At 41.8% G+C, this 23022-nt stretch overlaps 1 protein-coding gene across 1 annotated transcript in view; it reads left to right on the forward strand.

Moving 5' to 3' along the window:
- Positions 1-23022, forward strand: part of LOC106608787 (phospholipid-transporting ATPase ABCA1) — a 253841-nt gene that overhangs the window by 178309 nt on the left and 52510 nt on the right. The window contains exons 35-38 of the mRNA XM_082977279.1: positions 2869-3046; positions 5133-5248; positions 5853-5997; positions 16479-16602. Coding sequence (XP_082833405.1) covers positions 2869-3046; positions 5133-5248; positions 5853-5997; positions 16479-16602 — 563 coding nt within the window. The remainder of the gene's footprint in view (positions 1-2868; positions 3047-5132; positions 5249-5852; positions 5998-16478; positions 16603-23022) is intronic.

Below are 23022 nucleotides of genomic sequence, written 5' to 3' on the forward strand. Positions count from 1 at the left end.
ACCATCCCAACCGTGAAGCACGGGGGTGGCAGCATCATGTTGTGGTGGTGCTTTGCTGCAGGCCACTCCAGGACCTTAATGTGCTTCTTCTTGAGCCACTCCTTTGTTGCCTTGGCCGTGTGTTTTGGGTCATTGACATGCTGAATGACCCATCCACGACCCATTTTCAATGCCCTGGCTGAGGGAAGGATGTTCTCACCCAAGATTTGACAGTACATGGCCCCGTCCATCGTCCCTTTGATGCAGTGAAGTTGTCCTGTCCCCTTAGCAGAAAAACACCCCCAAAGCATAATGTTTCCACCTCCATGTTTGACAGTGGAGATGGTGTTCTTGGGGTCATAGGCAGCATTCCTCCTCCTCCAAACACGGCGAGTTGAGTTGATGTCAAAGAGCTCCATTTTGGTCTCATCTGACCACAACACTTTCACCAGTTGTCCTCTGAGTCATTCAGATGTTCATTGGCAAACTTCAGACGGGCATGTATATGTATTCTTGAGCAGGTGGACCTTGCGGGCGCTGCAGGATTTCAGTCCTTCACGGCGTAGTGTGTTACCAATTGTTTTCTTGGTGACTATGGTCCCAGCTGCCTTGAGATCATTGACAAGATCCTCCCGTGTAGTTCTGGGCTGATTCCTCACCGTTCTCATGATCATTGCAACTCCACGAGGTGAGATCTTGCATGGAGCCCCAGGCCGAGGGAGATTGACAGTTTTTTTTTGTTTCTTCCATTTGCGAATAATCGCACCAAATGTTGTCACCTTCTCACCAAGCTGCTTGGCGATGGTTTGGTAGCCCATTCCAGCCTTGTGTAGGTCTACAATCTTGTCCCTGACATCCTTGGAGAGCTCTTTGGTCTTGGCTATGGTGGAGAGTTTGGAATCTAATTGATTGATTGCTTCTGTGGACAGGTGTCTTTTTTACAGGTAACAAGCTGAGATTAGGAGCACTCCCTTTAAGAGAGTGCTCCTAATCTCAGCTCGTTACCTGTATAAAAGACACCTGGGAGCCAGAAATCTTTCTGATTGAGAGGGGGTCAAATACTTATTTCCCTCATTAAAATGCAAATCAATTTATAACATTTCTGACATGCGTTTTTCTGGATATTTTTTTGTTATTTTGTCTCTCACTGTTCAAATAAACCTGCCATTAAAATTATAGACTGATCCTTCCTTTGTCAGTGGGCAAACGTACAAAATCAGCAGGGGATCAAATACTTTTTTCCCCCACTGTATATTTACTGAGCTTTCTTATTTCTCCAAGATATAGGACAAACACTTTTTCAATGCGTTTCAATACTCTTATCCAGAGCAATTAAAGTATAGGACAAATATTTCAGTAGCATTCAATCCATGTCAAAGGCAAGGTGTAACTGGGCACAGGTGTAAATTCAACGTCTTTCCCACGTTGGTTCAATGTCATTTCATTGAAATGATATGGAAACAACGTTGATTCAACCAGTGTGTGCCCAGTGGGATTACACGACTGGTGCAGAAAGTGTGAGATTTCACTCAGAATGCAACTTAACACCTGGAAAAGTTGTGAGGCTTACTTCCACCAAAAAGGCCCCCTGACCTATCCTCCGTCTATAGACCCTCAGGGCAATGTGGACATAGGCCTCAGATCCCTGGACAATGCCTGTGTCCCAAATGGCACCCTATTCCCTATATAGTGCACTACGTTTGACAAGGGCCCATAGGGCTCCAGTCAAAAGTAGTTCACTGTATTGAGAATAGGGTGCGATTTGGAATGCATCCAATGTTCTTAATAACATTGCTCTAGAACTGGATTTTTTTTCTCCATTTTCCAGCTGTGACCCAATCTGGCTCCACCCATGTTAGGACTAATTGTCAGCGGTAAAGGTCTGGGTGGCCTCTGCTTCTGGTTTGTTAGTAAAGGAAGTATATGGGTTTCAAGTGTGTTCTCAGTTTTTCTCTTATGTTGGCTAATTCTAGTGAGTCCTTCATCTATCATGGAAGTCACAAGGGGCTGCTGAGGCGAGAACGGCTCATGATAATATCTGAAATGGAGTAAATGTAACGGTATCAAACATGGAAACCATGTTTTCTTATGTTTGATACCATTCCATTTATTCCATTCCAGACATTACTATGAGACTGTACTCCCCAATTAAGGTGCCACCGGCCGCCTGTAATGGGAATGGAGAAAAAAAAGTGAAATCCAATTTTGTATGTGGTGACTGCATCATGGGAACACATGGAAAATAATTACATATAAAGGATTTTAGGATAAAAACAAGCTGTTCACACACCAGGTGCATCAGTACACTGAATCTTTTTTGGTTGTTTTCGACTGCTCTGTTAGGTTACTGTAGAGTACATGACTGAAGATGTAAAAGGGTAATGAATACATTGAAAGATTGATTGATGGATCGATAGTAGCAAAATCAATCACTCTCAAAGGGGAAGTTCAGTATTTTATAACTTTATGTTAAATGGGTCCTCACACTGAAAGTAGTCTTTGGGCCAGGAGAAACTGTAATTCAAACAGCCTCTTGAAAACTTTACTTTACATTAGCTACCTGTAGCTAATATTTTATGGAAAGGATGGGAGCATAAAAATCAACTGAAATTAGCTCATTTATTTGGTTGGACCTTACTTATAGGTGATTTGTCAATTTTTTTGCCACAATCACATAAATGAATTTTTAGCTAGTGTTTGCTAAAGTTAGGCGATGTTTAAAGAAAAACCATCATATGTGATTTGGTTACCATCTAACATTGAGTTGTAAAATACTAACCTTTCCCTTTAAAGCAATCGACCCTTCTCCAGTCAATTATCAACCAGACCTATTGATCATGCTAGGATCAAACCTGTACTCAACTTCCTGCTTTCTTTCTCCTTCTTCAGGGCTGCCACCTCCACCGATGTGGTGGTGTCCATCTGTGTCATCTTCGCCATGTCCTTTATCCCAGCGAGCTTCGTCCTCTTCCTCATCCAGGAGCGCGTCAACAGAGCCAAGCACTTGCAGTTTGTCAGCGGCGTCAACCCGGCCGTCTATTGGGTCGCCAACTTCGCCTGGGATATAGTAGGTTATTTTCATGAAGTAAAATAATTACAGAATTCAACTGTATTTCCAATGATAATCGGAAATGTGTATTTCTGCTGTTTTATGTAATTCCCAGCCCCCCGGACAACACTCATACACACACGAAAGGCTGGAAGCAGCACAGGGTCAGCCTCTGAGCAGTGCCCCTGGAACACATTAGGTATTAAGTACCTTGCTCAAGGGCACAATGGCAGTAGGTGGCACCTGAGATTGTGATGTCAGCAACCCCCTGGTTTCCTGCCATTTCACACCTAATGAGTGATCAATACTTAATGAGACTGTGAGGAAGGGATGGACAAGCACAAACCCCAAATAAAAGTATCGAAACCCCAACCAAATTCTTTCTGGATGTTGTAATTGGTAGAGTGGTGATTTCACTTGAATTCAGAGGGATAGATATAAGGTCACAAGTGAGGCGTGTGTCAAATAATCCAGCAAACTTTCTGTCAGTGCCACATTATGCATTTTAAATAGCCATTTAAGGTGTCCATATTAAGATATCCTCAGTAAGTAGGTTTGGATAAGGATACATAATCCTAGTGGCTGAATCAAACAAATACTCATCAGCAGCAATAATGGTAAATATACTTTTGATCGCAATGGCTGTTAAAAAGCCCAGGCCTGAGTAACTGTTATTGACCAGCGCTGAATTATTGACACTGGCAAACAGTGATGCAAAGTGGTACAATGTTGATACTTTCCCTCAGGCTTAATAGCGGTAAACATTATTTCAGGTAACTTAGAGAAGATGGGAGGCAATAGCTCAGCACTACTAGCCGTGCAAACAAATTATCTGTTGATGAATGCTGACGAAGTGGAAGAGAAATGTTATTATGCAGGCAGCCGAAAGGTTTTGGCTAGGAGCAGTTAGCATTGCCATTTCCATTTACCATTTTCCCAACAATTGTAATATTTTATGGTGCCGAAAAATCTTTAAAGGAATGGTATTGCAGAGTTTTGCTGTTAAGGTTTTGTAATCGGGCTCATGGATTTAATTGCATTATAAGACTGTGTAAAGTGCCTCCTAAGTAGTGTTGAAGCCTTAGGGCACAGAGTGGGAAATGTGGAGTAGAAGTTTAAAAATCACATAGGTTTCTGTTATTTTTGTCTTCACACATATTCATCATGCCAATTGCAGTATTTAGCAATTCTTCATCCAATATCATGATTGTAAGCCTTCAGATAGAATATTTATATTATTTTATACTACGCTTTGGTAAATTGTGAGATGGCTTTCTTTCGATTTTTTCAGTCAGGCCAGCCACAGACTCATGTCCTCCTATGAAGGGGAATAGATTGCTCTCTTGTTAATTAGCAAATGAAAGAGGGGAAGCTTGGAAAGCTAATTAAAACCTAATCTATAGATTTCAAAATTTTCTGAGTTCAACATCTTCATCATCATCATCTTCTTCTTTCTTTCAGAGAGAGGGACCTTAGCCTGATATGTCTGGGAATCATTATAATTATGTAGTAATGACATTATACGCTTAGATGTTACCTTCCCAGAACTCCCCGCGAAGTGATAAAATGCTTAATACAGGGTTATGTGTGCTTTTTTTTAAAAAAAATTTACAGTGTAACTACATAGTCTAATAAGTGGTTATGTTCTTTATTACAGTGTAATTATATGGTCTAATAAGTGGTTATGTTCTTTATTACAGTGTTATTACAGTGTAATTATATGGTCTAACAAGTGGTTATGTTCTTTATTACAATGTAATTATATGGTCTAACAAGTGGTTATGTTCTTTATTACAATGTAATTATATGGTCTAACAAGTGGTTGTTCTTTATTACAATGTAATTATATGGTCTAACAAGTGGTTATGTTCTTTATTACAATGTAATTATATGGTCTAACAAGTGGTTATGTTCTTTATTACAATGTAATTATATGGTCTAACAAGTGGTTATGTTTATTACAGTGTAACTACATAGTCTAACAAGTAGTTATGTTCTTTATTACAGTGTTATTACAGTGTAATTATATGGTCTAACAAGTAGTTATGTTGTTTATTACAGTGTAATTATATGGTCTAACATGTAGTTATGTTCTTTATTACAGTGTAACTACATAGTCCCGTGTCTAATAGTCATCGTCATCTTCCTGTGCTTCCAACAAAAAGCCTATGTGTCCCCTCCAAACCTACCAGCTTTGATTTGGCTACTTGTAATGTATGGGTAAGTAGCACCAAAATGATATCCATATTTTTATGTGCTGACTTACCCAGTTCAAAGAAGTTTTAAGAAAAAACTGGACTATGGATGTAATGTTTATATGGAACAATGTAGATTCACGTTAAAATCCACCCTCTGAATGGCATACATACACAATCCATGTCTCAATTGTCTCAAGGTTTAGAAATCCTTCTTTAACCTGTCTCCTCCCCTTCATCTACACTGATTTGAAGTGGATTTAACAAGTGACATCAATAAGGGATCAAAGCTTTCACCTGGATTCACCTGGACAGTCTATGTCATGAAAAGAGCAGGTGTTCTTAATGTTTTGTATACTCAGTGTAGTGTGTAGTCAGCAAACATCTCATGCAACCTACAAATAATATTTGAGTACTGTTCAATTCCAATTCACCCATTTTCCACATAGTATGCCACAGTCAATGCATTTTATGGTGAAATGAAGCCTCTTCCCGGAGTTCGTTCTGACCCCTCCATGTCTGTATACCCCTCTTCATATATCTCCCCCTATCTCCTTACCTATTGTACTGTTTAAATAGTAAAATATGAACAATTACGCTTCTGTTCATGTAACCGTCTGTATTTTCAGGTGGTCTATCACACCCATGATGTACCCAGCCTCGTTTATCTTCAGTGTCCCCAGCACGGCCTACGTGGTGCTGACCTGCGTCAACCTCTTCATCGGTATCAATGGCAGCTTGGCCACCTTCGTCATGGAGCTGTTCGATGATGATGTAGGTGGTGCGGGTTGCCGCTTTCCTAAATCGTCAAATGTACAGTGTCCATATTAAGAGCTTCAGTGTAACAAGGTGTAGGTGTCACTGTCCTTTTGACTGTGAGGCTGTCCTAATTTTATTTTATTTAACTACGCAAGTCAGTCAATAACAAATTCTTATTTACAATGACGGCCTACACCGGCCAAACCCGGACGACGCTGGGCCACATGTGCGCCGCCCTATTGGACTCCCAATCATGGCCGGTTGTGATACAGCCTGGATTCGAACCAGGGTCTCTGTAGTGACGCCTCTAGCACTGAGATGCAATTCCTTAGACAGCAGCGCCACCCGGGAGCCCAGGGAGCCTAATATGCACACCATACATACTGGGGGAAAAGTACACATGTTTTATCAAAGAAACGATTGCTCAATCGACTAATATATCAGGAAGATGTCATTTTTTGACTAGCTAACTGATCCCCGTCCTCGCTATACCGCAGTGTATTCTTGGATAGGCTTTCAACGTGTGCAAGGAAGGAGCTTTTCCTCCAGGAATGACTTTTTCACTTTTTACCCACTCAATGACTTTCAAAGGTGGTATTTTTCAATTCTCTTTTATGTTTAATTGTGAAGTTAGGATTGTGTCTTCGGAGAATGTGCTTCATGCATCTTTCAATGAGCGTTCATTTATACCAAAAGCTTCCCTTTCTCCCGGGAGAATCAAAATACAAAGACGGAGACAAAATAAATAAAGAAAGCAAGCAAGAGAAAAAGACAGAACTTGAGAGAGTGTTAAAAAGATAGATGGAAACAATGAGGGAAGTAGAGAGAGAGAGAGAGATGCCACTTCTCAGTCTGTGGAAGTCAACGTTTTTGTCATGTTTACTTGTGTTTAGACTGAATTACAAGCATTTCTTCTAAGGATGCAATTTACTTAGTTTAGCTGTTCTTTATAAGCTGGAACTCATAAGCTGGAACCAAAATGTGTTAACCTACACAATCATACAAGTATAGTTTCTAAGTTGTCCTCACCTTTTTATATAAGGAATGAACCACATTATATATAAAAGTAAAACTAAGAAACAACTTGTATTAATGTGGGCTGCTACATAATGGGTAAAAGTGAGTAAAGAACAGTTAACAGTCTTGACTGACATTGGTGTTCAATGTCTTATTTTTTTGGTAACATCATACTTTGCTGCCTTTAAATGCTAAATTAAGATGCAATTTGTGACTTTGAACCTGGCAATTGATTTAATTATAATACCTTCCACTTTAATTCACAATTGTAGATTTTCATGCGAGTGTCTTTTTCATGTTCAGGTAAATGAAATGTGCTAATTATTTTCCTTTGCCACAGTTTGTGTGTGTGTGAGAGTTTGTGTGTGCACGCATGTGGGCAATGCGTGAGTGAGTGTGAGAGAGAGTGCATGCGTGCTCGTGCGTGTGTGTGCATAAGAGAGTGTACATGCGTGCTTGTGCATGTGTGTGCGACTTCACTCTGACAAATTGCAATATCAGGTTCCCCCATCTGAGCTTCTGCTTCAAATGTCAGCTAACTCTAATCTCCACTCCAAACTGAGCAAATTTTAGCATCACTATCCATGTTTCCACACACAGTTTTTATGCGGGTAAAGTCATACCGTATATAAAAAAAATCATGACAGCTGTGATGGAAACAGGAAGTTTCTGTAGATTTTATAAATGCCAACAGATAATGGTGGGATCTTTTTGTGTCGGTAAAATGAATTATGTGAGAAATGGTGGTGGAAATGCCTTTATGCACAAATATGGACATAATAACCATCATATCGAAGTAATATATCTCGACGATATGGTGTGTGCTCCTCCCACTACGACAAGGGAAAGCATGCAGTTTATTAGGCTACAGATAACCTGATGAACTTCACAGGGTAGTGAAAGTGCACAGTGATCTTGATGCTCCTTTCCAATAAATATTGAGGGTCTGATTCTGATGACATGATCGAAAAGTTTACTTATTTATTTTTGATCGATGCTTTACTGACAATTGACCCCCCCAAAATATTCTCGCTCTTATCCATAATAATCTCATCAGTGGAGGCTGCTCAGGGGAGGATGGCTCATAATAATGGCTGGAACGAAGCGAATAGAATGGCATCAAACACACGGACACCAAAAATATAAACGCAACATGTTTTTTATTTATTTCACCTTTATTTAACCAGCTAGGCTAATTGGGAAAAAGTTCTCATTTACAACTGCGACCTGGCCAAGACAAAGCAAAGCATTTCGACACATACAACAACACAGAGTTACACATGGAATAAACAAACATACAGTCAATAATACAGTAGAAAAAGTCTATATACAGTGTGTGCAAATGAGGTAAGATAAGGGAGGTAAGGCAATAAATAGGCCATGGTGGCGAAGTAATTACAATATACCAATTAAACACTGGAGTGATAGATGTGCAGAAGATGAATGTGCAAGTACAGTCGTGGCCAAAAGTTTTGAGATGACACAAATATTAATTTTCCCAAAGTCTGCTGCCTGAGTTCGTATGATGGCAATTTGCATATACTCCAGAATGTTATAAAGAGTGAGCCGATGAATTGCAATGAATTGCAAAGTCCCTCAATGCCATGCAAATGAACTGAATCCCCCCCCAAAACATGTCCACTGCATTTCAGCCCTGCCACAAAAGGACCAGCTGACATCATGTCAGTGATTCTCTCATTAACACAGGTGTGAGTGTTGACGAGGACAAGGCTGGAGATCACTCTGTCATGCTGATTGAGTTCGAATAACAGACTGGAAGCTTCAAAAGGAGGGTGGTGCTTGGAATCATTGTTCTTCCTCTGTCAATTATGGTTACCTGCAAGGAAACATGTGCCATCTTCATTGCTTTGCACAAAAAGGGCTTCACAGGCAAGGATATTGCTGCCAGTAAGATTGCACCTAAATCAACCATTAATCAGATCATCAAGAACTTCAAGGAGAGCGGTTCAAATGTTGTGAAGAAGGCTTCAGGGCGCCCAAGAAAGTCCAGCAAGCGCCAGAACCGTCTCCTAAAGTTGATTCAGCTGCGGGATCGGGCACCAGCAGTACAGAGCTTGCTCAGGAATGGCAGCAGGCAGGTGTGAGTGCATCTGCACGCACAGTGAGCTGAAGACTTTTGGAGGATGGCCTGGTGTCAAGAAGGGCAGCAAAGAAGCCACTTCTCTCCAGGAAAAACATCAGGGACAGACTGATATTCTGCAAAAGGTACAGGGATTGGACTGCTGAGGACTGGGGTAAAGTCATTTTCTCTGATGAATCCCCTTTCAAATTGTTTGGGGCATCCGGAAAAAAGCTTGTCCGGAGAAGACAAGGTGAGCGCTACCATCAGTCCTGTGTCATGCCAACAGTAAAGCATCCTGAGACCATTCATGTGTGGGGTTGCTTCTCAGCCAAGGGAGTGGGCTCACTCACAATTTTGCCTAAGAACACAGCCATGAATAAAGAATGGTACCAACACATCCTCCGAGAGCAACTTCTCCCAACAATCCAGGAACAGTTTAGTGACGAATAATGCCTTTTCCAGCATGATGGAGCACCTTGCCATAAGGCAAAAGTGATAACTAAGTGGCTCGGGGAACAAAACATTGATATTTTGGGTCCATGGCTAGGAAACTCCTGATGTCAATGTGAACAGAGTGCCCCATGGTGGTGGTGGGGTTATGGTGTGGGCAGGCATAAGCTACGGACAATGAACACAATTGCATTTTTTATCAATGGCATTTTGAATGCACAGAGATGCCGTGAAGAGATCCTAAGGCCCATTGTTGTCCATTCATCCGCCGCCTTCACCTCATGTTTTAGCATGATAATGCACGGACCCCTTTCTCAAGGATCTGTAAACAATTCCTGGAATCTGAAAATTCTATGGCCTAAATACTCACCAGACATATCAGCCATTGAGCACGTTTGGGATGCTCTGGATCGACGTCTACGCAGCATATTCCAGTTCCCGCTTATACCGAGCAACTTCGCACAGCTATTGATGAGTGGGACAACATTCCACAGACTACAATCGACAGCCTGATCAACTCTATGCCAAGGAGATGTTTCGCGCTGCATGAGGCAAATGGTGGTCACACCAGATACTGACTGGTTTTCTGATCCATGCCCCTACCTTTTTTTTTATATATCTGTGAACAACAGATGCATATCTGTATTCCCAGTCATGTGAAATCCATAGATTAGGGCCTAATGAATTTCTTTCAATTGGATGATTTCCTTATATGAATTGTAACTCAGTAAAATCTTTGAAATTGTTGCATGTTGCATTGATATTTTTGTTCAGTATATTTGATGCCCATGCACTTATTCCGCTCCAGCCTTTACCACGAGCCCATCCTCCACCAACCTCCTGTGAATCTCATCATGTAGACTAGCTTACACGCACAGCCTACCGGCACATTATCTGCGAGCTGTTGGCTAGAGCGCACATGCCAAGACCAGAATAGGGGAATTTGCTATTTAATGCAACAGTTTTTGTGACAAAACTATTGGGAGAGTGGAAAATGCGATGGAAACACATTGAAGCAAAAAAGTACATTTTATGTGCACTACGTCATCACGCACTGGTTTTTATCCGCAACAAGTCCATTTGGTGGAAACACATCACTGGTGGGAAGATCTGTCGCCAATTGGATGGAAACCTAGCTTTGTCATACGCTAATGTCCTTTGAACATTCATCTTCTTTCCACTCTCTCTGGTTTCTCAGACACAGCTTAATGTTGGCTGTCTTCCTTTTTACATAATGAGACAAACTCATTTGCATAGCGATTTCATTATCGTCATTGCCGTCGTTCATCATCGGTTTGTTTTTTGTTTGTCTGTTCGCTGGCAACCTCCCCATCAAACAGTCATCTTTTTGTTGTGACTTGTTTTCCCTTATATTTATCGGTATTGTTCTGGCAAATCATATTCCTAAGGGGCTCTGGCAATATAATAATGGAATGCATGTCGGTCGCTGCCAATCTGGCAAGTGACCTACCGCGCTCTTCCTTGTCAAGGGCATTTTCCTAGTGTATTAGAAAGCCTGCTGTGTAGTGTAGCTCTCCGGGTCAATTGAGACATTGCCGATGGGGGACAATGACAGCCCAGCTATCACTCCTGGGGATGTAAAAGCAGATAAGAGCCCAGTAGGTGGCCACAAGCCGGGGCTGATGCATCACTTATCCTACCAGTCAACTGTCACTGTTGAATCACCTGGGAAAAATGGGCTGTGACATGCTGGGATGTTGGTGGTTTCCACATTTCCTCTGTTCCTCTGTTCTGTTCTGATAAACTGGATGAACAGAGGAGCCAAAATGGCTGCCGTAGATAAGAACACACAAGACCACGCCCCAGTTCACCGCGGCAGGTTGTAGAGAGATATCTGACAGCTCCATCTTTCTCCGTCGTCTCTATTTCCACACCTTCATTCTATCTCGTCCACCCTGCGCTGCGATGATAGCCAAAACGGGAACAGCAAAGTTGAAGTTGTCTTCATTCTTTGTTGTATTTCTCCACTGAAGGTCAAAGTTAATACACCAAGCTCCCCGCTATGGGAAGATGTTTGGTAGTCTAGAGGGAAGGAGTAAAAATAGCCAAAACTGGAGGGAAAAGCAAAGCATGGCTGCAGCAGCACATATATTACTTTACGTCCCAGTTTTATCTGGAGACTGAGCGAGGTAGCATGGGAGTTTTCTCAGCTCCCTGTGGATCGCATCTATCGCAGTCTGCCTTGTATGCATGAGACAGTGTTTGAGTCAATAGCCCAGCCGCTAGCCACTCAGACAAGCCGGTTGGGCACCTAAATGGATCTGGCCTGGTTGGGGGCCTGAGTGATTCAGGAGGGGGGCAGTCGATGGGGCTGTATTAGTTCTGCCGTGTCATGACCCTTTGTACTCTGTTTTGGAATTGCTATGCTGGGCATTATGTCTGGAACTTGTCTACTCTCCCAGGGAATTGCCGTTTAATTGTACTGTGTGGGTGGGGTGGGTGAGTGAGTGGGTGGTTGGGGGGGTATTAAATACATAAATATTTGTATTCCTAACAGCGTGTACTGCTGTCTACCTCTTTTTGAGGATAATATAGTGTTTTGTGTATACAATGTTACATTCTATTTTGGATGTGCATTACTGATTATGAAGTTTCCCTTTAACGTTAACACATCTAGTTTGAGAAATTGGCTAATGGTCGCCCTCCCCAAAACTCTTTCAGACGTGTGTGTGTGTGTATATATATATTCCTTTTTGTAAGTCCCTCCGGTCAAGATGAAGGCGATGCTAGGGGAATATGAACACTAAAGCAATATGGGTCAGACTAGAGCCTTGGAGATTTTTTCACTTCAGAACCCATTTGGAGATGATTTATGGGCATATAGCACAAACTTTGAAGAAAATTGTCACGCATTTCATCATCGCCTAAGAGCTTCTTAGATCTCCTTGATGAACACCCAGTCGAGAGAAGATCTGTTATTTCACGTATTGATCTCGAATTAGGTCTCTATTCCTTCACATTCTTCTTGATGACAAATGGGCCCTGGCTGTACAAGGTCATTGGTTTGCTTTTATTATTCCAGTTTTTCCAATTCACTTATGTTTCTAACTTTAGGCTCTTTTAGCCTTATGCCAGCTTCTTGCCAGCTCCTTTGCTTGATTCCAGCTTTACATTCTAAGACTTTACTCAAGGGATTGTAGTTTGACTATGATTAATAACTTTTTCAAATGTAGTTGAGTGGGAGTGCGTCCAGTATGTGTTGATATGACCAGATATATTCAAATTGAGCTTCTTAGCGTTGACAATAAAAGGTAGCTAAGTAATACATTATATGGATGGCCAGGATCTCATGCTTGACGTTTTGTTGGCCTGCGTGACCTTAAGTCCTTGAGGAAAACGTGTAAAAGTTGAAAAAGGCAAAGATGAATTGGCAGACCTATTGCTGGACTTTTGAGAGTTAGCTTTGACACCATGATCAATTAGGTATTTTCGTTATGCATACTTCCCTGCAGGGAATTTAGGCCAGTGCTTGGACAGCCCAACTACTCACAGGCAGAAATGCTCAATTTACTGCTGCATATAGACTACCATTGACATTCCAACTCTAACCTTTGACCTGTAGCTTAAGTTTGGCCGTTAGCAGAGAAAATATTTACTTGAAGTTGAGCTACATCATTACTGCTGTATTCCCAGAAGTCATACATGAAGTCCTTAATAAACTTTATTTTAATGATGACGGTAGTGAGTTATTTACCCCCAATGACCAAAGGCCCCAATTCAATCCATAACAGATAAAGGAAAACTTTACTTCTAAATGAATTGTGAATGTTTGCACTATATCGAATGTGTTAACTCAGAGTTAGCTGCAAACACTCTTTGTGGACAACGTCATTGGATAAAAATATAGCAGAAATGCGTGTGAACTGCAACGCGGTTTAACTTTATCTACAGTTGATTGAATTGCGGACCAAGTTAGCCTGTTAGGGCTAGGGGGCAGTATTGACACGGCTGGATAAAAAACATACCCGATTTAATCTGGTTACCACTCCTACCCAGTAACTAGAATATGCATATACTTATTACATATGGATAGAAAACACCCTAAAGTTTCTAAAACTGTTTGAATGGTGTCTGTGAGTATAACAGAACTCAAATGGCAGGTCAAAACCTGAGAGATTCCTTTACAGGAAGTGGCCTGTCTGACCATTTCTTGAAATTCTTTTCCATCTCTATCTTTTACTAAGGATCTCTGCTCTAACGTGACACTTCCCACGTCTTCCATAGGCTCTCAGAGCCCGGGAAAAAACAGAATGTCGTCATTCCAGCCCCAGGCTGAAACACATTGTCGCCTTTCTCAAGTGGCCGATCAAGGGACTCTGGGTTTATGCGCGTGACCCGACCGCCCCCGCCTTTGTGATTTTTTCCTCTGTTTGCCGAAAAGGAGATTCCCTGTCGGAATATTATCGCTTTTCTACGAGAAAAATGGCGTAAAAATTGATTTTAAACAGCGGTTGACATCCTTCGAAGTACGGTAATGGAATATTTAGAATTTTATTGTCACGAAATGCGCCATGCGCGCGACACTTCTTTACCATTTCGGATAGTGTCTGGAACGCACGAACAAAACGCCGCTATTCGGATATAACGATGGATTATTTTGGACCAAACCAAGATTTGTTATTGAAGTAGCAGTCCTGGGTGTGCATTCTGACGAAGACAACAAAAGGTAATCAAACTTTTATAATAATAAATATGATTATGGTGAGTGCTAAACTTGCCGGGTGTCTAAATAGCGAGCCCGTGATGCCTGGGCTATGTACTTAGAATATTGCAAAATGTGCTTTCACCAAAAAGCTCTTTTAAAATCGGACATATCGAGTGCATAGAGGAGGTCTGTATCTATAATTCTTAAAATAATTGTTATGCTTTTTGTGAACGTTTATCGTGAGTAATTTAGTAAAATGTTAGCGAATTCCCCGGAAGTTTGCGGGGGGTATGCTAGTTCTGAACGTCACATGCTAATGTAAAAAGCTGGTTTTTGATATAAATATGAACTTGATTGAACAAAACATGCATGTATTGTATAACATAATGTCCTAGGGTTGTCATCTGATGAAGATCATCAAAGGTGAGTGCTGCATTTAGCTGTCTTCTGGGTTTTGGTGACATTATATGCTGGCTTGAAAAATGGGTGTCTGATTATTTCTGGCTTGGTACTCTGCTGACATAATCTAATGTTTTGCTTTCGTTGTAAAGCCTTTTTGAAATCGGACAGTGTGGTTAGATTAACGAGAGTCTTGTCTTTAAATAGCTGTAAAATAGTCATATGTTTGAGAAATTGAAGTAATAGGATTTTTAAGGTTTTGAAAATCGCGCCACAGGCTGCAAGTGGCTGTTACGTAGGTGGGACGCAAGCCTAGCCCACCTAGCCCATAGAGGTTAAACCTTTTTCATGACGCCATTCCTCAAACTACAGTAACAAATTGCAGAGCGAGTACAAATCCCCATGATGAAATCTGACAACATAAGGTGTCATCTGTGATTCTCATCTGCCGCTCCACATTGCACTGTGTTAAACAACGCATACCACTTTTCGCCCTGGGTCTACCAAAGGAGGAAACAGTGAATTATTTATGGTTTTCCCAACGTACGCTAGCGTCTTTGAAGACTACCCTGAGACCAAACAGATGCATTTTGCATAAGCTGGCTTTAGAACGGCATGTAAATACAGAAGTGGCAATATCTACTGTATTTCTTTCTTTCTTTCTCTCTTTTCTCTTTCGCACTCTTCATCTATATCATTCACTCTCCCCCATCTCTCTCTCTCTCTCTCTCTCTCTCTCTCATTCCCTGAATCTTCGGTAATGAAAGCAATGTGGAGAACCGACGCTGGCGGTGTTGTAGATTCAGTGCAGACTGGCTATCTTTCATTCTGTCTTCATTTAATTAATTAGGGCTTGTGTGTTTTAAAAGGCACCATCGTTCAGCAATATAGCTACTGGGAGAAGGGATTTCAGGAGGAGTGGCTTAATCAGGAAGGGAGGAAAAAGGAAATGTCCGCAACTCTGGTATGCTCCCATGGTGATTTAACCACACCCACAAAAAAGACAACGTTTCGATCCGAGTTGGATCTTCGTCAGGTCATATACCACTGTGAAACACCTTTTTAAATAAACTCTAGAGGGCTCGTACATCCGCTCAATTCAATACATCCATTACATTGAATACATATAATACATTAACATCACAATAAGTATTACACAGTAGACATATGGAAAAACATGAATACATTTAGGTTTGTATCTACTTTTTTCTTTGATATGTTCATCTGTCCTGCACCTAATTAATTGGATTTGCATATATTTCTGTAATTTGTATTTAAATCAGGAAGGGCCCTAATGAAAAGCCAATAAGAGTGTGTGTGTGTGTGTGTGTGTGTGTGTGTGTGTGTGTGTGTGTGTGTGTGTGTGTGTGTGTGTGTGTGTTCGTAAGTCCATTCCTGTGAATGTGTCTGTTATAGCAAGTGGGAAGGTGTATGTCTTTCAAAGTCTCAGTGCTTGGGATGAGAATGTTTGTATCTGTATGTATGAGCAGCTGCTCCTGCCCTCACGTAACGCGGGTGAGGGAGACATCACCGAATGAGCGCGTGCCCTAAATGACAAGTCAAGGCTAATTTCCATGTCATTTAGCAAGCAGTGTGCCTCCACTGATGAGCGCGCACGGAAAATGTGCTTTAATTATCTGGGGAGTGTCGGAACACTCTTAATGCCAAGAGCACTCTTTTCCCGCCACCGCAAGCTCCAAATCCGCTGCTTCCCTCAGGTCACTCGACAGACTCGTGCCTCCGCATGTGCAACACAGACAGCGGGTTCCCTGTAATGTGATGTCATGCCATAATGTGCCCTTATGTTTTGCTGTGTTTCTTGTCTTTTATGAGACGCTAATACGTTGTTGTTGTTTTTCTTTTTGTTTTCCAACCTTACAGAAAATCTCGCACATCAATGACATTGTGAAGCAGGTGCTGCTCATTTTCCCGCACTTCTGTCTGGGTCGAGGGCTCATCGACATGGGCAAGAACCAGGCCATGGCCACTTTGTTTGAACGCTTTGGTGAGCATCCTCCACACCACCTTTGCGCTTAAATACCACACTATAGGGAGTAGATTGTTGGGGGGAAAAAAATACAAAATAATGATGATTAAACTGTAAAAGTAGAAATAATGCCACACTATTTCTGAAGTGATCACATAGGCTTCATCCTAATATATACTCTCACTGTACTGTAAACTGCTTTGGATAAAAGTGGCATTTTAATATTATATTACTAAGATTCATCAGTGATTCATCAGATTCATCAGTGCAAAGCTTTTCCCTCCTAGCAAGATGGAATAACATTTAAGTGGTAGGATGAAAGGTCAAATGAAGCTGAGTAATTTAAGGAAAAGAAAGAAAGTACAGTGCAGTGTAAAGAAAGACAATGTCATGGCTTTAGCTTTGGTTTTGTCTTTCAAGATTCGGTATAGAATAACAGGTGCAAACTTTCCACTGCTGCACATTTTTGTCTAAATATCCTTAAAAAGAAATGGAGGGAATTGGCAGATATATTTATGTCACGTCCTGACCATAGAAAGCTTTTATTTTTCTATGGTAGAGTAGGTCAGGGCGTGACAGAGGGTTTTGTCTAGTTTATTTGTCTATGTTGGTTCTAGTTTATTTTTTCTATGTTGGGGGTTTTGTCTAGTTTATGTATTTCTATGTGGGGTTCTAGTTTTTGTGTTTCTATGTTGTCGTTTTTTGGGATGATCTCCAATTAGAGGCAGCTGGTCATCGTTGTCTCTAATTGGAGATCATATTTAAGGTGTTGTTTTTCCCAATAGGTTTTGTGGGAGAATATTTTGAGTAAGTGTATGTTGCACCTCTTCGTCACGGTTTGTTGTTTTGTTCGTTAGTTTATTTCTATGTCTTGCATAGATTCACAGTTAAAATATAATGTGGAACGATACACATGCTGCGCCTTGGTCCCATTCTTCAGACAGCCGTGACAATTTAACTCGACAGTTGATTGTTGTAGGTGACAATAAAAAAGGTGGGAGGAAGGGTCTGACTATTCTACAGTAAGAACATTTGGTACCAAACATTTTGGAGTTTAGGATTTACCAAAGGCCAATAGCTTTGCTACTTCGTTTAATTTAGTCTTCTACTTATACAATGCCTTTACAGCATCTTCATACTTTCACACATAGGGCCCATGTATGTTACCAGTACCCTTTACAGGAATAAACACATCTCCTCCTCTTAAGTGTTGCTGCATCATTACCAAATAGGATAACATTTGACCAATAACGTGACCGTAGCCCTCGGCCGCCATTCTCAACGCTACATCTAGAAAGCGAAAGGGGATAGGTACACGGGGGAGATTGAGAGACAGAGAGACACATGAAAGGCGGGAGCAAAGGCTTTATCTGAGGAATAGATCTGGCAGGAAATAACCGTTTGAGGAATAATTTGCGGCGGCGAGCGTAAAGAGGAAAGCAATCACAGCTTAAAAAGCTAGTCTGGAGAGGGCCTATTTGCGAGAAAATGAGACAGAAACGGAAGCGTTTTCTGTCTTTCATCCCTCTAGAACATAGAGGCTGTTAAGACTGAGAGAGAGATGGATAGGGAGGGAGGCAGAGAGAGGTGGGGGGGTACTGAGCTAACATATGGAATTGTTTTAAGATGGTCATACCATGGATCATTTAGCTATTTGATTTGGAAATGTAGGACCCCTTTAGGTATCCCCCAAAAATATAGAATTTGGCCTGTACTACTATAGCCCATAGGGTCCTGTTTTAAATTACGTTCAGCTTATAAAGGCTTCATAATGACTTCATAAGCGCTACATAAATGTGTTACAAAGCATCTATAACCGTATGTCATGCTTTATAAAGGGTTTCTAAATGTGGCATAGGTGTGTGACATAATCACCAATGTCAAATGTGACATAACCCACTATGTCGAATATAATATAAACATGTGCCTTATAAAGGGTGACATGTTGTGTTGAAGGATGGCATAGTCGGAAGTCATGTTACTCACATTACACCTAATCTCATTCCACGCTTTTGCCCAAATAGGTGGAAAGACTGGTGGACCAACGCATCAAACTTGGCCTTCATTAGTTAGGCTTAGATTTAAAATCAAAGTTTAAGAAATGTATTGTGGAAATAGTCATGGTTTAGCCATAATTATGACCTTTTGACTGTGTTAACTAGTGACGATGACAAATACCTTATTGAGGTCACTGATAAAATTCTATGGTCACTCCCACTATGGCCAACTTTGAATGGTTGATATCCCAGGCTTATATGTGCTGTGTGCGCAATAGCCTGGGGATGACGTTACACCAAGAAACACTTACCTTGATGAAAGCCCCCAACATAAAGAAATTGAAAGCGGCTTTCTTCTGGAACCAAGATACATGTGCCTTAGTACACAAACACGTACACAACAAAAACTAGCCATACAGTGCAGTGCTGGGCCTGGTCACGTCTTTGACACATTCACCCACTCTCTAGCTAAATGATCAGCCACAAAATGTTGGCACCACCAATAGGTTGTAAAGCCCTCTTCTCTGGCATGGGAACAAAAAAAGGAATACCTGGTGCGGTAGGCTCAGGTTGGACTACTCCAAATCATCTTGCTTCTGACACACACACACACACACACACACACGCACACGCACACACACACAGTAGCTGTGCAGGTCCATCAACCCATTTAAATACCTTAATCACCCTACAGAAAACTGTGACTCACGAGAGAACCTTCATAAATCAGCAGAACGTTAATAATCTATTTATTTACACTTTATGTAGTATCCTGTATTACTTAGTTGAAGTGAGACACCTTCAGTCATTCATAACACATCCACAAAACTCTATATCTCATGATGCCGTACTTAATTTAAAGTCAGACACCTTTGGTCATTCATGACACATACATAAAGGCTTAATGATGTAAACACAAATGTAGTAACTCTTAGGGAATTATCAATAACAGCTTCAAAAATAGACATTAAAGACATGTTTAAACCATACATTTCCTTTTATTTGTACAAATACATGAACTTTCTAAAAGTCCAGCAATGCAATTACATTGAACATTACACAGGACTGTGAATAGTGTAGCTTGACCCTGAGCTGACCGACAAATGGTTCTTGCCTCTCTGCCTGCTGGAGGTACTGCATGTTTGTTCCAACCTTAAAAGTAACAACAAAGAAAGTTAGCAAGTCTGTTAGGAAATGCTTTTGTCACATAATCTGGATAAGGCATTTCTTTGCTGCGCCAGAAACTCTAAATGGGTAGATGGGAAACTAAATTCGATTTGTTTTATTATATTCCTCTTTCATTTACAAATCTCATGATGTGACTATGAGATGTGGCTATACTATTACAAACTAATTTAAATGACAATAAAGGTTAAGTTACTTGTTTTTCACTGTCCAGTGGCAACACAAGTAGGCATTTGATTTGCGAACTCTTCACATGATCAGCGTCTCGTCAGCAACACTAAAAAAGTACTTCCAGGTCACGGAATTTCGGGAAATTCCCTAGTAATAGTAGAAAGTGTCAATAACCTGTATTTTTTCATGATATATGAAAAATAATTGTCTAAACATTAAAAATAATTCATATTTGTTCATATTTAATTGGAATTTGCATTACATTTGGGTTGTAAATTATGTTCCAAGATCAAGTAAATGCCCCAAATGCGAATCACTGTATATGGAATACTTATTGGCTTAGCGCAAGAACAATTCTGGGTGCCAGAGTAAAAGTATTGTAGGAAATACTCAGTAGGGTCTGTGGAATGTATATATGGTGTGCTGCTGGCCTTTTAGTCCACCCATTCCATGGGCGGCCACAATGCAAATCACTGTATATGGAATACACAATCATCACGCGCGCTTACTGCGCTACAGAAAACCTGTTAACCAAACAACATTGCAGGGCATGCTTACTGAATTCAAAGGCAACTATAATCAAAAATCTAAGTGTCTTAGATTTTTCCCAGATCTCAAAACTCATCCCCTGAAGTGGTTTAAGCATTGTTGTTAACACAGAACATCTAATTGTGAAAAAACGTGGAAAACAAGAACAAATGCGGAAATCCAAAAACTGTCATGCTACGGCAATGCATTTTGGGGAAGGTTGAGGTCAGTTCCAATATTGACTATGCACCCAAGAGGAAAAGAGGTTGGGCCATCCTACAAATGTTTTAAAGTAATAAAATATTATGTACAATTTATCAGACGCTTTTAGCCAAAGCAACTTACAGTCATTTGTGAATACATTTTTATGTATGTGTGGTCCCGGCTATCGAACCCACTATCCTGGCATTGCAATGCTCTACTAAGATGCATGATAGGTTTATAAATGCTTTGTGAAGCCTCAATTTATAAGACCTTTATTAAGCTGTGCTTATGCCACCATTTATGAAGCACAGGTTTATGTCACATTTGATGGTGGTTATGTCACACAGTTATGCCACATTTATGAACCCTATATAAAGCATGACATATTGTTATAGCTGATTTGTAACACATTCATGTAGTGTTTATGAAGGCTTTATGAAGCCTTTATAAGCTGCACTTCATTTACACTAGGACCACCCATATAAACGCATTAAATAACACATCCATAAATGTCAAAAAATAAATCATAAGGAATAAAGTTTGAAAGTGTCTGTCATAAGGGCTCCCGAGTGGCGCAGCAGTCTAAGGCACTGTATCTCTGTGCTAGATGCATCACTCCAGACCCTGGTTCGATTCCAGGCTGTATCACAACCGGCCGTGATTGGGAGTCCCATAGGGCGGCGTACAATTGGCCCAGCGTCATTAGGGTTTGGCCGGGGTAGGCCGTCATTGTAAAGAAGAATTTGTTCTTAACTGCCTTGCCATGTTAAATATAGGTTAAATACAAAAAACAAATATGTCTTGGAGATATAAGAAAGCTCAGGAAATATTGTAGTTTTTTTGGACACATACATATTTAACCCCTTATTTTTGTTGGAACAGAACTACCTCCATACTTCCATTAATTTGTATGGGTTACCTTCAGACGAGTTCCGGGGACAACACGCTACAGATGTTTGTCACGGTTGTCGTAGGAAGGAGCGGACCAAAGTGCACCGTGTGTGTCGTTCCACATTTTATTTTCACTGTGAAACTATGCAATACATACACATAACTAAAGAACAAAAAACAACAAACCGTGACGCAGAGGTGAAACATACACTAACTCAAAATCAATCTCCCACAAACCCAGGTGGGAAAAACACCTTAAGTATGATCTCCAATTAGAGACAACGATGACCAGCTGCCTCTAATTGGAGATCATCCCAAACAAAACCCAACATAGAAATACAAAACTAGAACATAACAACATAGAAAAACTAAACTAGAAAACCCCCGTCACGCCCTGACCTACTCTACCATAGAAAATAACAGCTTTCTATGGTCAGGACGTGACAGTAGTACCCCCCCCCCCCCCCCCCCCCCCCCAAAGGTGCAGAGTCCGAACGCACCTAAACAACAAAAGAACCCAAAAAAAGGGAGGGTTAGGGAGGGTGACAAATGTCTATGGAAGTTCTGGACTGGGGAACGTCGCTGGAGGTTCCGGACTGGGGAACGTCGCTGGAGGTTCCGGACTGGGGAACGTCGCTGGAGGTTCCGGACTGGGGAACGTCGCTGGAGGTTCCGGACTGGGGAACGTCGCTGGAGGTTCCGGACTGGGGAACGTCGCTGGAGGTTCCGGACTGCGGGCCGTCTCAGGAGGTTCCGGACTGCGGGCCGTCTCAGGAGGTTCCGGACTACGGGCCGTCTCAGGAGGTTCCGGACTGGGAACTGTCACCGGAAGCTCTGGACTGGGAATGCGCACTGGAGGCCTGATGCGTGGGGCTGGCACAGGTGGCGCCAGACTGGTAACACGCACCTCAGGGCGAGCGCGAGGAGCAGGAACAGGACACACCGGACTGGGCAGGCGCACTAGAGACCTGATGCGTGGGGCTGGCACAGGTGGGGCCAGACTGGTGACACGCACCTCAGGGCAAGTGCGAGGAGCAGGCACAGGGCGTACCAGGCTGGATATACTCACTGGAGGCCTGGTACGTGGGGCAGGCACAAAGCGGCGACACAGTGTGCATCACCGCATAACACGGTGCTTGCTCAGTCACTCGCTCCCCACGGTAAGCACGAGGAGTTGGCTCAGGTCTCCAACCTGAGTCTGCCAATCTCCCCGTGTGCCCCCCAAAACATTTTTTGGGGGGGCTGCCTCTCGTGCTTCCCTCGTTGCCGTGCTCTCGCTGCCTCCACCTGTTCCCATGGGAGACGCTTTTCTCCTGCCCCTAATTCCTCCAAAGCCCTGGATATGCTCCTCCTCATCTCCTCAATAGACCAGGATGCCATCTCCTCCTGGGTGTCTTCCCAGGTCCATTTCTCCGGACCACGCTGCTTGGTCTCTTGGTGGTGGGAGATTCTGTCATAGTCG

The sequence above is a fragment of the Salmo salar genome, chromosome 07, assembly GCF_965601325.2.
Source record: "Salmo salar chromosome 07, fSalSal1, whole genome shotgun sequence".
Classification (NCBI taxonomy): Eukaryota; Metazoa; Chordata; class Actinopteri; order Salmoniformes; family Salmonidae; genus Salmo; species Salmo salar.